General features: G+C 45.3%; 1 protein-coding gene across 1 annotated transcript in view; it reads right to left on the reverse strand.

Moving 5' to 3' along the window:
- The window catches only part of LOC131264159 (ankyrin-3-like), a 62,769-nt gene that overhangs the window by 23,631 nt on the left and 22,666 nt on the right, over positions 1–16,472 (reverse strand). Inside the window, exons 3-4 of the mRNA XM_058266448.1 lie at positions 453–560; positions 63–359 (exon numbers count right to left, since the gene is read on the reverse strand). Coding sequence (XP_058122431.1) covers positions 63–359; positions 453–560 — 405 coding nt within the window. The remainder of the gene's footprint in view (positions 1–62; positions 360–452; positions 561–16,472) is intronic.

A 16,472-nucleotide genomic window follows, 5' to 3' on the forward strand; every position in this document is an offset into this window, starting at 1 on the left:
AGTTAGGCTACCAAACACACAGCCAGACAGGGCAGGGAGCAGGAAATGGGCAGACCACCTACCTCCGTGGCCAGCGCCGGATTAGCGCCCTTCGCTAGTAGATAATTTACACACTCGTCGTGGTTCTCCTGGGCGGCCATGTAGAGGGGCGTGAAGCCGTTCTGGGACTGCACATTGACCGACGCGTTGTACTGCAGCAGCAGCTGGATGATCTCCTTCTGGCCGGCCAGCGACGCAATGTGCAGCGCCGTGTTGCCCTTCTTGGTGGCATTGTCGACGTTGGCACCGCGCTTCAGCAGCTCGTTCACGATGTCGTAGTGGCCATCCTTTGCCGCCAGGTGCAGCGCATTGAGGCCGTTCTGTGATGGCAACAGAGAAGAGAAGAAATAGGTTGAGTTGGGCGAAAATATACTGCAGCCGTGATGGTCCGTCACCACCGATGCGCTTCTTACCGCGTTGCACGTGTTGATGTCCGTCACCTGACCCGTTTCTAGGTACTCTATCAGCTTTGAGAGATCGCCTGCCCGAGCCGCGCGCAGGAACGCTGTGTTTGTGTCATTCTGTAACAAGGGAGGAAAAAAGTGCCAATATTAATGATCTGCCATAAGTGGACGTTGAAATATACATTAAGACATTGCCAGAAAGGTGTGCCTACAGGGTTGGACAGTGTTAACTTTTTAATTAATATAAATTATGTTCACTTTGTTAACGAAATCATCTTCCTTAGGAACAATATCATAATAACCCAATAACTGCTTTGTCCGAGATTTGCTCTGCTTAGTGCTTTTATTTATACCCGTGTAATAAGCATTCTAATATTTTATCGCACATGTTGGTAAAATAATAACTTTTCTTTCTTATTTCTGCCATTTTCTGTTGATCTCATTTCTTACGAAAAATCAATATGTATTATACATCGAACCATTTTCTAATCAGTTTAAATAGTGTGATCATCGGCAAGACTAAAGAGGTTAGTGTCATTCGCAACCAAAATTAATTTGATCATATTTAATTCTAATTTATTAGTGCCGAACATTGTGGTCTAAACAAGACACCTGAAGCCATTTGTGTAAATCGTCTTAATGTAATTCAATTACTTAGTAAATATGTGTAGCTTTTATAAATGCTGAAACTGGAATCCGTTTATCAAATTGGAACATTTCGAACACGAGAAGATTTCAATATTTTTGAATACCCTCCAAAATCGCTTTGACCGGTTATTTAGTTCATTCTTGTATGCGAAAACCAGCGAAACATTGAAATGATTAAAAACTTAAGCCGTGCAAATATAAGAAATTCAACTGCCCGTCCCTAAGCTAGTTTATTGCCCTTTGGCACAAACTCAACTGCACTTGCTTTGCACCCAGCATGCATCTGGAAATCTCGACGGTACATCACGACGGCACCAGCATCAACACATCGTGAGCCAAGGGAGGGTAGAAAAAAGAACAATATTGCTGCCAGAGCCAATGTGCAACGGTGCACACAGCCAGCGCACGGTCCAGGGGCTGCACGAAATCTAAACAACAGCAACTCCTCTAATTCCGTCGCTGCAACTTGGGGCTGATTGGGGGCAAAGGTTAGCAGCACCGAGTCGACGAGTTGATTGGAAAACGAAATCAATATCGTTTCGCTTCCGCGGGAGCTGTAACACTTTCCCGGGCGGGCCGTCTGGTTTCCATCATTGGCGCATTTTTCACGGCACACCAGTGTTAACCTGTGGGAGGGGGAGGGTTTCCATATTTGTGTTCCAACTGTTGGGTGCCTGGTTATTTTTTGGAAGAAAATGAACTTATTTTCGGGTCCGATAAGTGCTGTGCGCTTGATTGTACGTGCCAGTTGGTCAAGAGATGTGGTAATAAAAGCAGCGGTTTCAAGACGTAACCACAACCAACAAACGTGAGGTATTCAGCGTTACTTGTTGCGGCAATTTATTTATTTGATGGGAAACAACAATCAGAAAAATAATGAAATTAAAATTGTTATTTTGAATTCCTCTCATCCACAGAACTCAATAAAACACAGCAATTTTCGTTTTATTTAATGAATCCTTTACACATTCTTTCAAATAAAAATGCCTTTCTACTACCACAAGCTTTAAATTTCACAAAGAAATACGACTGTCACGCCCTTATCCGCCATTCCGCAAAGAACTTTCCCACGAATATCGCATGGCGTCGCCTTCACACATAGCTTTAATCCACCGGACCAAATCCGCCTTTTCCAAATTTCTGGGCTACGACATTCAACACGATTCCGTTGCTTTAAAGTCAACGCATAAGTGCGTCCCACATTACGAAGCGCAGCAGCAGCATAACGACATGTAGTCCGAGGTCGTAAATCACAATTTCGTGCAATAAATGTGGCGTCCCAGTAAATAATTGGGCAATGGTACGGTACACACAAGAGCATATTTATGACAAGCCGATGCTATGCGCTCATCCCGGCCTCTCGCTTTGTGCGCCAGAGTGATCCCGAAATCGGGGTCTGCCGGTATTTTAACAGCAAGAGCTGTCGGCCAGATCCAACGCCGACGAAACTGATCCAACAGCAGCAAGCAGCATCCTAAGGGAAATAATACAATCGGAAAATTGCGCCACAGAACGTGCCCTGACCGTGGAGCCGAATGTTACCCAAAATGGTCCGAAACATTCAGCCATTCGGTCCGGAAATTTACCCCACAGTTTATGAGGGCTTTCACTTGTGCGACTTTTTACTTTCGTGTGTACGTTGCACCATCGCGTCCCGGACGAAGTTGCAGGACAGAAGGGGCTTTTAAGGGCAGCCGAGTTTGACTCCGGGTAGAGCAATTTAAGATTAAGAAGAAATGCTCAAGAGATCTCGGACAAGCGAGCGCAAGTTATGACCCCATTAATCCACCGAGTAGTGACGAAAGGGAATGGGCCGAACTGCAGTGAATATGTTTCTCAAGGGTTCACTGACGTTACATTATAGCTGTTTGTAATTTTACGTCAGATTCGAATGTAATAAAAACACTTTTTGATGAAAATAATTCAAAGCAACATCAAAATACTTTCCAAAAATGTATTCAAGAGAAAGGAATTAAATATTTGCCAATGTTTGCAAAAAATGTCCAAGAACTGATCGCTAACCAGTGTTGCAACGCTGCTATCTGCCATGCTAACTTACGATAATACGGTCAACCACGTTCGAGCCCTTTCTTTCGAGCACTCTTTTCGCCTACGTGACTCTTGTATTTTTCGATAATTTATATGTTAAAAAAATATTTGTTAAGGGGCAAGTAAATGCGTATTAAAAACAAAAAGGTTATCTAGATTCGATCGACAGTTCCCGTGAGGTTTTGCATAGTACATGGACATGATATCAAACATCGAGCAGAAGACTGAAATGGAAAAGAGTCCCCAAAAGAAGCGCATAAGCATAATGAATTCGAGATGAATGCTGGGAAGGATGTGAAAGGTCAGCCAGGCTGAACTTGAACCTAATTAATGACCAAGTATAAGGCACCGAAAGACTTGTTCACGTGTTGCTTCTCGGATGGTGGAGCTATGGGTAAAATGAACCGCATAAAATACAAAAAAAAAATTGAAAAATTTAATTTGTTATTTTAATAATTTAAAAACTGATTTTGAACTAATGACTGATTTCGAAAAAAAAACAAGAAAATAAAACTGACAAGAAAATAAAAATAAATTTAAAAATCTTGAAATTATATTTATGTCTTGGAATTTTCAGTCCGTCGTTCTCACAGTCAGCGGCAAACAAAAGCGGAAACAAGATCAGACAATAAATCAAAAACTATACTAATGGCAACATTTTCACAACTCGATGGACTGGTCTCCGATTTGGTCGTACTAATATTTCCTCGTTTACACGGTGCCTACCTGTCAACCCGAGGTGGAAAAGCGGACCCTGACAACCAACAGCATGAAAACATATCCAGTCAAATCAACACGACAGCTGTTCGTTAGTGATAGGACGGAGCTAGAAATAGAACGCTGGGCCATCGGGGAGCAATCGGTCGACGGAGAGAAGAGATGGCAAAAAAAAATGGCAACTGATGGAGAAGTTATGCAAGCTTTTCAGAGCAGCGTGATTAAGTACTTCCGATACGGCCGGAACGGGCACGTTCGGTCGCGGCACGTTGCCGGCACCTGGACAAAAATGTAATTAACCTGTCACACGGCGATGTGACGACGACGATCTAGTCCCTCCTTCCCGGCGATAATGGCCACGAACTGAACAACTGAACTAAGGTGAAATCAAATTCGACCAATTGGTCCCTTTCGTGTTGCGTGACGTGTTGAGGAGGTGGCTAAAATAAAAGATATGATCCCTTGTTACTTTTTAAACAAAAATTACTTTGTTGTAGTGGAAAAATCCAGTAGCCGAAAGCTGAAGCGATGTACCGTTTACCTTGGATTATTGCTCCATTCGAATAAACTCTGTTATTTTATTCCAACCTCAGTACCAAACTCCAGTCGAGCGTTCCCAAATCACTCGGTAACAATCGAGCCGCGGAATTCCAGGAATCTAATGGTTTTGATGGCGGTTTATAGAGAATAAGGAGGGTGGGGGACCTGTCAACACCAAGGGCATCATAAGCCAAAGATTAAGTAATCACCCTAAGGAGCCGTAAACAGAAGCAAATTGGGAGCACGCGACATCCCAGGAGGGGGTTGTTGTTTAATGAACTGCTACATAACAATCTGATGCGGGATTATTTTACAGTCAATTTCCGATCGACAGTCAACAAAGCGTGGCGATCTACTTTGTTGTGAAAATAGCTGCATGTGGTGTCGATTCGTAGATAACACACGACAAAAAAAAGGCGGTGATTCGAAACAAGCTGTCTCTCATTCGTATGAAAACGCTTCAGTGGTGGCCCCGTGGAAGATTAATTCACTAGAAATAATTAAATTGGCCTCGTGTGTTTTCAAAAACGAAACCATCAAACAGCATTCAATTTCGTTCAACCCTTCTACCCTGCCCGACAAATCGTAAATTTCAAACCAATGTGGTGGCAACTCGTCCGACTCTGCGTGTCTGCATGTTCAGCAGCGATCAAGCCCGGAACGGAGGAGTCACGGAAACATCGGCGACAGCTGAACATGCGGTTTCATTTTTCGGTGAAAACGTCCTGGAAACGTCTTTTCCGCCTGCAATGCGACACGACAGCGTTCGCGATGGGTCCGGTGCTCCGGAAAAGAGACACTCGAGTGAGGAGAGAACCCGAAACCGAAAACCCTATCCTTCACTGAAGTGAAGTGTGCTTTCAGCAAACACCCGCTAGGGATCGAGGGACGAATTCAATGGACCAAAAGTTAGGAGAAAAATAAAAAATTTAAGCAGGGTTTCATAAACATAAAACCAGTCTGCGATAATAACACAAACTCTCCGTTTACTATTAAAACTTTTACTTTTTCGAAAAAGAATGTTCCTTATAAAAGCGGATATCCCTTATCTTTCGTACGATAAAATCACTTTTCCAAATCAAGTTAGTCCTGTCCTGCCGTTACCGTAAAAAAAAACATTAAAGTGGAGAGAAGGAAAAAATTGGAAATATTATGATCAATTAGCACGCAAACAGATTTGAAGACAGTGAATTGAGTCCAGGCCACACCTAGCAACCATGTCTGGGGTCACGACGAATTACATTAGCTCTGAGTGTGACATACTACACGCACGCCGAAGCCGACATCGAAACCTTACGGCAGGACAACGACAAACACGAGGAAAGAAACACTTGAAAGGGAACCCTCGGACATACGTTGGTTAGGTTAGTGTTTTCCCATTCGTTAGGCCGGTTTCGAATCCTGCGGTCGTCGACGAAAAACCTGATAACAATTTTTCCTTTCATTTCCGTATTTTGCTCCAACTCGATTTAAAGGCAGAAGAGGAAAATGATTCGAAGACAAGCCGCCTGCCGATTCGTTAACCGCGCGATCTGAACAGGGAAAATCGAGACGATGGATAATGATGGCTGCATCGTACACTTACTCCAGCTTAACCCTCGACTACACGGACTTCAATCCACCGAATCGTCTTGGAATACCACAACGCTGGCCGCTGGCCGTCGAGAGTCGGGTTTAGTTCTCCTTCCGGCTTTTCTCCACCGACTCGGCTCAATAAAGCCCCGCGATCAATCAGCCGGCTCAGTTAGGAGGTTTCCCTTTTTCGCTTTTTTTCCACGGTTGAAGGGACTTCTGGTTGTGGTTGCCCGTGGTCGAATTACATATCATCCGACGTAACGCCCTCCCCGATGCGGCATTTAATTCTACGATGTCCATCCACTAATCGTTCATTTATGGTGGACATGTCGGTATGAGGCTCGGTCTCGAAGAGACACTCGGAGGAAAGCGCAAACGAACTGAACCCTAAACTGCAGGGTTATTATTGCTTCCAGTTTACTTTGCCTTGCCATGTTTCCCTTATCTTCTCCGAACGATTTTCCCGCCATTGCGCCCGGCGCACGATGATCCGAGAAGACATGTTTCGTTTATCGCGTGCAGCAATTGCAAACGGTGAAGGGCGTGTTTTGGCATGATTGAAATTGTTCCCGCACTTGTTTTTCCTTTCGTTTCGCTCATCTTGCTTGTTGTTGGCATTTAGGTATGAAGGCAATCAACCAGCATGAATCGGAAAAGGGCTACCGAACTGTAACCGTTAGGAATGTCGGTTAGTTTTATATCAGCGAATAATTCAGCTTTCAATTGGTTCAAAGGAAAAAAAGCCGAAGCTTGATGTTGGCGTGGTTTTCAAGCCATGTTTCTGCTAGGCAATGATCATGAAGCTTTTCTAATATTGTTGCATTATATTGTTGCAACTTAAATTGTAACACGGAATGCACGTGTATGATTTCTTACTTAAACGAAGCCTCTTTACCTAAGAAGCACGAATGTTTCTTCCCTTTAGGTTGCAAATTTCAACATTAAGCACGTTCACAACTAGCAGATCTGCTTATGTCTGCACGTTCCCTTGCTAGCAAAAAATCCAAAGTTTGATCTTTGACCTACTGGTAGGCAGCATGGAAGCAGCAGGAGAGGCAAAAAGTGTCAATTTATTTCAACAACTTTGTCCCACCCGCGAAATCGCGTAACGCCAAATGACAACGAGAAAATTCAATTACGCACATGCCCGGCGGCGAAGCGTTGGAACGGTTTGAAACAACTCCAACCCACAACAATAAGATCGCGTGCACGATGACAGAGGAAAGAATAGAAAGAAAAAAAAACATCTTACCACTAGCGCCTACGGAAACGACGACGGCCTAACGCCCTGTTTAGCAATTTCGTTTTGTTTGAATAAAGATAACGGCTAATTGCGGGTGTTAACACGATTAGAGAGGCGACGAAGAAAGTTAAGCCGGCGTTAGGTTGACGTCTCCTTGCCAACCCCCGCCGCTGCGGTATGCCAGACGTTTTCCTCGAGTGGGTATTATGGTGGTCTCGTTGTCGTAATTGCTGATCAAGACCGCTTTTATTTATATGCTTCCTTAATTAGCTTCTTCCAGAGTCTGTTTGTTTGGGAAAAATTATGTAGAATCTGAGCCTCTTCATTTTCATTGCGTTCGGTTTGAATTGCATATAGATTTTATTTTATGTTATTTTTATCTTTTGAGATTAAAAGTTAATGATGTTCTTTTACAGTTATTACTAATATTAAGTATCAATAAGTTTTTCCTAGCCAAACAATATTTTCTCACATAGGAAAGTAATGAAATTCAATCAAATTGTCGACTTATCGAATTGATCCTATTGAATTTCTTCCGTTCTTTTCAACACCTTGCAACTTTTCCTACCAACATCAGTCGTATCCCGGTCTGGAACGTCGTCATCGTCGTCGTCAGTGATCTAATTTTTCTTGCTCAATTTGCCTGCGCAACAAAACGTGGGAAACGTGCCGCAACGCTCGCCCGGACAGTGATGAGCGTCATGGCAGGAAGGAGGGGGAGGGGGGGGGGGGGGCATCGGGAAAAAGAAATTAAATTTCCCATCGACGATGCCACTTGTTGCAAATAAATCAAGTTGCGATTTTGCAGCCCGGTGCGTCTTCTGGTGGTGCGATTTATTTTCAGCCGAAACCACCCGAAACTCAGAGATCCAGACCACCCCCGGGGGCGGGAAAATTTATTCCGGCAAGCAAACCGTTTTGGGAAATTTCAGAAGAAGAAAAACATGTGGAAAGGTTTTGCTCTTCGCTTAAAACTCCCTCAAGCGTTTTAGGTCGGGTTGGCTTTTAACCTGCATACATTTTTGCCTCGAATCATATCAACGGCAGATCCGGGAATGTCGAGTGGCTCCAAGTGGAAGGCACCCTCGAGTGATGTATTTGTGAGGGTGTGGTTGAGGAGAAGGAAGGGAAAGATCCTTACTTCAAACCCTCCACAAACGCATCGAAACAACAAAGCAACATAACTTATACGCGAAACAACGGTAGTGGTGCGGCGACTTGGTAGCACGATGTGTTCCAAAACGATCAATAATTTAGACCAGTTTCCGATCACTGGCCACCGAATGCAGGCCCCCTCCCTCCTCTGCCGCGTTGCAACATCCTCTCAGCAGGTCTGACGTCAGTGACGCGAATGGTCGCCCGAATGACGCCAACGCACAGACCAACCGGCAAATACTTGAATGTTTCTGATTATGCTTTTGTGCCGAAGCAATTTCCATTCTCATTCCAACCGTTTGTTTCCTCTTTTCCGATGCACAACGCACCGGAGGATGCAGGGGAAGGAACTATCCAACAGCATTTGAATATGCATTATGCAGTAGCTGCCGCCGTTCGCCCGTTCACCCACTGGACGTCGTGCTGGACGGTTCCCAGTGCGCGAATTAATGGCCCGCTTTCCCGTAGGGTAATGGCCCAGTTTCCGTGCAAATGGGAATTATCATCGTCCCGGGAAGGGTTGAAAAAGCGGGAGCAACGAAACACAATGAAAAGAAACGGCGCGGGACAGTTCAGGCCGGTGGCGTAATCCTTCACCGGGGGAACTGCAACAACGCAACAAAACAATCAATATTCCCAACCCGACACCGAACTCCGCGAGCGAAAGTGGCGATCCGAGCCGAACTCGGATGCACTTCGGTGCAACAGTCATAATGGCGTCGCATGCCGTCCTCCCAAGGAGGACACCGAGCAAGTGATGGATTGGATCGGAATTGAACAAAAAAAATATGCTCCGAAAAGTGGCACGTAATATGAGGAGAGTGCTTTTATTTCCACGAATGTATCCAACGCTGCCCTCGGTTGGCGTTTAACATATGAAATGTTTTACCATATTTGCATGCAATTGAGTTGTTGGTAATGTCGCGGCCCTGAGGCGAGACCTAAAGTCTGCCGAACGTTGCAGGCTCAAAAACCATTTTAAAAGCCATCGAACAGAATGAAACTTTAACATCAGTAAAGAAGAAGAGGAATGAGTTGTATGTATTTAATTGGAATAATACTATTAACCTTCAAGGTCACAAAAGTACACCTTACAACACAAAATCAACAATAACAAAAAAGGATAAGGACAAATTGAACGTCATATTTTAAAGACAGTAGATTCCCTATTACACCACACACCATAACACACTCCTTCAAGGACTTTTTTTATGGACCAAATGTTTCAATAAATTTAGTAACTATGAACTATATTAATAAGTGTTTATGGAAAGCTTCTTAAGCATATTTTTAATTTTATGATTTTGTTTGTCTTTCTAACATTTTGCGGACTATTCACGGACGAGGCTAGGATAATCGGGAGTCTACTGTAAATGCATTGTTGTAATGACGTTTCAAAAATATTCAAGGACGTACACCCGTTAAAAAAAAAATACCGGATAACCCAACAACCTTCGCGCAGCAGTCTACCTCAATCTCGTTAATGGCACAAACGGCCCCTTCAATATCCCATTGCGTAATATAAAGATAAAAGATAAATGAATAAGGTCTTCAAAAGAACACCGGAAGCGTCGGTATGGACAAAAAGAGTTAATCTCAAGTTTAACCTTTGCGTAAGCTTACCGACTTTTTTGTGCTGTTTTTGCTTTCAGAACAGACACTTGCATCTTCTGCAAAGCTAGAACGTCGAATTTACTCGACGGTAAAGAGCGGTACAAGAAGGAGAGATGGCTTCTGCCGGGGTTTTTATTTACAGAAGCAATTTACATAAACACTGTAATTTATATGGTTATTATGGGCGTTGTGGACCAGCACCCGCGGTGTAGAGCAGCGCCATACGGAAGCCCCGGAAACGATAATCGTTCAGGCAACACCTCTCCTTCATTCACACACACACTACCCGCTCAAATTAACCACAAGGCGCTGAAACGCAATCCTGTGCACCTCTGCGTTGCGCAATGGGACTTCCTACCACATCAGGCAGGAGAGCAGATGATTTACAAATTGTTTGTTCGTCGGATGGATTGAGATGACGCGGGTCTGGCAGTGACAAGCCTGGAAAGAACCAGATCCAAAGCGGGACGCCAATCATCAGCGGCGTAAGTCATTTCGTCATCGGCCGAGGACGGTTCATCGCTTTGCACCGATTACGGGTTAGTGGGAAAGCCAAACCCTAGCGTTATGTGACATCATCATTTTCGCACGGAAAGGTCTATTGAGCAAACATCGCTTTGGTCCGCTGGCTGGCTGGGTTGTGGGAACTTTGCATTCCTGTTCAAGGGTTGCTGGCCGTACGCAACTTGTTGAGTTTACCGGGTTGATTCTCCTTTGCCTTTGCGAGCCAGCCACCCAACTGTGTTTATTTTCATTCCCGTAAACTTGACAACAAATTAGCATACATTAAAGTAATGCACCCGAGCGTGAGCGGTCGGTCAGTACCGCACCACACACCAGGAAACCAGTTTTTGCATTCGAGCCCATGGATGGGACCGTGGTTCAGGTCAGCCGGTGTACGTCAAGGGTAGCGGGGAATGAGGTTGGATGCTAGAGCACCGGCTAATAGCTGCCGAGCGAGTTGCTGATGCTGTTCGATACTACAGTCGGCTTCCCCGTGATGCCCGCAAACCGCACCACATGACCGTGAGAAAACGTGCGCTAGGCAAACAAAGTTGGCCAACTCCTTATACGGAGGCTGTTGGCCAAGTTCTTTGATTAGACACGTACCCGTGCACGCCGCAAATGGTGAGTTGCGCGGGGCTCCAGGGGAGTCGCACAAAATCAAAACAACTCTCGACGAAGGTGGTTTATTATGATTTCATTTTAAATGGAATCCAAGCAAGGTAAGAAGAACACTCACGTACCAATGCGCGGAACATCAATATTCCTATCAGCTCTCAATAGCTTGGGGGATTTACAAACTATTTAATTAACATGATTTCTACTGATGCTATTACCTTTAGTTCGGCGAAATCAGGCAAACAATCACTGATTGATCTACACCTACCAACGTCGTACGCCTCCTACATTTTGTAGCAAAACACAAACCACAGTGAAGATTTGAAGATATAAACAATGCCACATACCGAGGAAACCTTCCCGTTCTCGGAAAGATTAAATCAAAACAAAACAATAAAGAATCAATTTTGAGACCGCCCTGACCAGCAGGCGAGTGGCAATGAAAACTCTTCGGAGTCTGACTCATTTCCGTATCTTCGACATCCCCTCCCCAACCCCTTGTGCTCGTCATACGAGATGGCGTCACCCGTCATCGGGCGCTACGATTCTTCTCCAGAATAAAATACACATCAAACGACTGACTGAGTGTCGCTTGTCACACAATTTTTTTTGCTCGGGTGATGCACTGCTGACCCGAACGAGCTATCTGGCTGTGGCTGTGCTTCTAACGAAGCAAAGGAAGCGGGCGGGGAGTTCGATTGCCATCTGGTCACCAGGTTTCACCACAAGGTGTCCTTTCGACAAACAACTATGACATCATTAGCAGCGCTTGGTGCGTGCCAGTGTTTATCTGTTTGGACACTGCACGGGGCCATAAATACGGTCAACGGGTGTGACCTTCGTGCGAGGTGCTCAAGATCACGATGGATACCCCACCCGGCCGTTGGACATTCCAGCGAGGGTGTTTCGTGTGATAAATTTCATTTTGATTACGGCGACCCCTACTTGGTAGCCCAAACGGGACACCGCAAGCCGCAGTATGTCACACCTAGATTTGTATTCCCCTACCAGAAAGAGCTCGTCTAACCATGTCCACCCTCCTCTCGGTTGCTGTCAAAGTCAATACCACCTCGGGGTGCGGGAAGGGACAGGCAGGCATGCCATCCGAGTCCCGTAACTCTATAGCTCGGAGCAGCTGAGCGATGACATCACCCATCTCACGTGCGGTGTTTGTTGTTTTGTGCCGTTGGTAGTAGAGAGGTGCGATCGTCCGGACTCCCGCACACCCGCCCTCGCGCCGGCACATTCTTTCTTTGGACACGGTTTTCGGTGAACAACCACCGTGTCGATTGGTGTCAGTTGGTCGCGAAGCCATTGCCCGGTTTGTACGGCTTCGGCAAGGCTTACACAAAAAGTCTCCAAAGCCGTTGACTAACCAGGAACGGGCTTAAGCGGCTAATGAAGAAGAACTTTCCAGCGCAATCATCTATTCGTTCCGTGGCGGAAATGGTAAGCGCCTCGCCGGTAATCAGGTCACTATTGGACAAATATCATTCTTTAGGTCACTCTACCAATCGATTACGCCACGGTTTAGCTTCGCTAAAGAAAAAGAAAATAACAATCAGTTTTATAACAGAAGATTACTTGGAGGTCGAACAAACTACAATGTATACACAATCCCTTAACGCCAACTTTCCAACCAGCGCTACGATGTCAATGTCACCAGAGATTCGAAAAAGTTCCACCTTAAAGCGTCCCCCGTCCATGATTTATGGCCATCAGGGCCGCGTTAATTAATATCTTTGCACATCATTGTCCAGTGCAATTACGGGCTTCGACTCCCGACTTCGGTCGGGGGAGGATACAAAGTGTCGTGTACAAAATTTATGTCAGGCTGACAAGTCCCCGTGAAAACCCTTCCCAACATGGAAGGTGGGTGTAGTGTAAGTTCGACCCGACCGGTGGATGACAGTTTTATGACGTGAAACAAAAACAGAAATTCTTCATCTTCCTCTTGTACGGCCTTGGCTTCAACGGGAAGCTACAAAAGCGGGAGTGCGATCGTTTCTGAAGCGTTCAAAAGGACGTCGCAAATGAGCGGCCCCTAGAGGCCTCTTGCGGAGAAGGCTCGTCTGGTTCTCGAAAAGGCCGTCACTTACCGGACGTAGAGTGTAAAGGCCAAAGTGGAGGACACAACCCAACGATCGCCCATCTAAGGCCTGTAGCTGACTGATTGAGCCGATGATAAATGGGATTCCTCGGTCGCATACTGCCTAAGCGCATGGGAAAAGAATGCGACCGCATCTGCACCGCCCCAAAAAACACGATGGCCCATCTGGAAGATTTGCGATGTTCGGCCTTGTGGTGTCGCTTCCCTTCAATTGCACATATTTTCGTCACTTAACTTGCTAATAATGTGTTTAATCTCACCCCGGAGACAGGCTACCCCGGGGCACGATGCTGGCCAATTTCGAATGCAATTTTGAGTAGCCACATCATCGTGGATCGTAAACGTCGGCTGTGACATTTCACCCATTTTATGCCGGGACCAGATATGATGGTCCGCTTTCGTCGCGACTGGTTTTGAGATATAAAACAATTTAAAAAGCATTACCGACGCCTCCATTGTGCAGGAGAACAAATCACAGTGTGTTGTCGCAGTCAACGCAATTGTCTGCAAGGTAGCATCAATTTATCGGCCCAGACTGCAATCATAAATATCAATCCTTCTACGCAATGGTGCTATTTTCATCACTTCGAATTGTTGAATAACTTCCAATGATCCATCACGTCCTCCTGCTTGCTGCATCTCATGATTGTCGTTAGTATCTTCACTTCGTCCTAGTATGAAAAATCGTGCCGCAAGCGCCATAGCATACCTAAAACGAAAAGAGGCGTAAGAAAAACGATGGTTAATCATTTATCTTTGTGGTTTGGGAAAACAATTAACATCATAAGTTAAACAATCGAGACGGAAGGAATGTTTCCTTGAACGTTAACTCTGTTTTGTTTGGCCACATTAGACGTTGGCCTGTCTTTCGAACCCCTAAACAAACGCACGCGTTGTGTCCAAGAACACGCATGGCATGTCTTTTGTCGTCTGCTTCCGCTGAGGGGGATTCCTAATGCCCGACACTTGGATAATCCATTAGGCCATCCAGACTTCGACCAGCTATTCCCTCGCCCTCGGCAGCTACTACTACAAAGCAGCTCACAACTTGGTGGCCTGTGACTTTATCCTGCGTGACACGCAATGACCTGCACACACAAACTGACTAGGCTAGGCACGTTTGCTCTAGATATTAATATTATTTATTTTCACACACAATTCTGACGCTGGTAATATGCGTCGACCCCGATCGATACGCCAGCCAGACGGGGATGCCATTTTCGTTCGGAGAAATGGTCGCAAACGGGTGGGTTGGTAGCAGCATTAGGCGAGGCGGAGGGTAAACGCCATGCGCATCGTGTAATGAATAGGCATGGGAAAATGTCGGTCGGTTGGCCGCGGGAAAATGTATTAAATTTCCTAAATTAATTTTAGACGAAGAAAGTGAAGTGTGCGGAGCGAAATGCCACACGCAGCAGGCTGTTATGGTTACGATGGTGAACTTTACTTCCCAAAGGTCGGGAAGCCCTTATTGACGGAAGGAGACGCCTAATTAAAGGCGCAAGTTTTAGTTCAAGAAATTTGCTTTCGGTACAAAGAGTTTAACAGTTATATTAATCAATTGAAGGATTTATAATCTGCTGACACTTTCTGCTTTAAAACATCATTGTCGTAAATTGTGTCCTTCGCGTTCGCTTTCATCAGACCGTTGTGAACTCCCAGACATAGTGGAGGCCCAACCAGGTCCACCGACACCGACCATATAGCTTTCAGACAAATCAGAAAACGCACCCCTGTACGGTCGCACACATACGAGCTGAACAAACGTAAATCGCTGTCATTTTCCGTCTTGTAAAATCCACTCAGACGCAACCCATTCTGACGAAGCGTTTTCCCCGGGGCTAGGTATGGTACGGGCCGGCTGGGTCCAAACACTAGGCGCCATTCTGGGAGTGAAACGTGCCGTACCGGCGGGAACCCTACCAGAGTAGCAGACCACAGCCGACCAAGAATGCTAAACACAGCACCACGTCGTGGACTCATTGTCTTCGCTTCTTCGAGCTACAATTTGGTTTTTCCTTTGGGGAAAACAAACCAACGCTAAATAGAAAAGAAACCCCTTTTTGAGACGCGCGTTTGCGACGTGAGACCACCGAGAGTGAGGGGGGGGTTTGAGTGGCAGGTGAACGGGAAAAATACTGACGGTCAAAACAATAAACCATGGGCCTACGGTTTTTTTTTCCACCATCGCAGCAGACCACCCGGAACGAGCCCCTCCTAATGGTCCACGAAGACGGTGGATGAAAAGGAAAATTTAACGTGTGACCGATGGATGTGAAAATTTAACCGGTCCAGGCAACAATTTGCATGACTTTGTTTTCCTTCCACGCTGCAAAAAAAAAAAAGGAAAGGGTGAGGGTGGCTTTCGTTCATTTTTCAACGTGATTCCACACACCCTTCAACTTCAGATGTTGCACCCACCGAGGCCTAACCTCAAAAAAACAAGCCAGCTCGAGGGAGAGTCCCCGTTCGCGGATTCTGAGGAATTCTGAGAAATATGACGACAGGCCCTCGTGCACCGAGACCTTGCTTAGCGTAGTAAACAAGTGAATCGCACGCGAGAAACAAAATGGAAAACGACACACGATCGCAACTCAACGCAAACATCCATAACACCGGATGAAACATGTGCCGAACAGGTGGTGAAAGTCGCTGATGCTGAGGGGGGCATAGCACTATAGCACGCTTGTTGAAGACTTGCAAGATGCTCTTCCGCCGTTATGTCACGTTTTTATTGGCCACTATTTCTGGAAGAGGCTTACTGCAGATGACGAGACTCCTCTGGAAGAGCCAGTTCTGGGCGATGGCATGGTGCGATGTTAATGACCTTATCAGAGATAGACGTTCTGACGGTTGATGGAGTGCCACGATGGTGCTAAAGAGATTGAAGGGATCTGTGGATCTGCTGCCGACAGACAGATGACTTAAAAACGGCAGTTCGTAGAGTCGGCATTTCGAGTTCGTCTAGGAAACTAACCTCAAACTATGGGTAATGTTCAACAAAACAAAAGGTATGAAATATTTAAGAGTATGAAATATGATATGACAATTTGAGGAGCAAACTCTCTTCATATGTTTCACGAGCATTGTTATTACCATATACAATTCGCAAACCAGACTCTTTATTTTTTATTCTTCAGGTAAAAAAAACAAAAGTTATAAAAGAAGCATTTTCTAAAAAAAGTTACAAAAGTATTTTCTATAAAAGAAACAGTCCGAAATGAAAAGCAATGAGTATCTTAACTTGAGGCATTGT

This window comes from Anopheles coustani, chromosome 2 (genome assembly GCF_943734705.1).
Source record: "Anopheles coustani chromosome 2, idAnoCousDA_361_x.2, whole genome shotgun sequence".
Lineage (NCBI taxonomy): Eukaryota > Metazoa > Arthropoda > Insecta > Diptera > Culicidae > Anopheles > Anopheles coustani.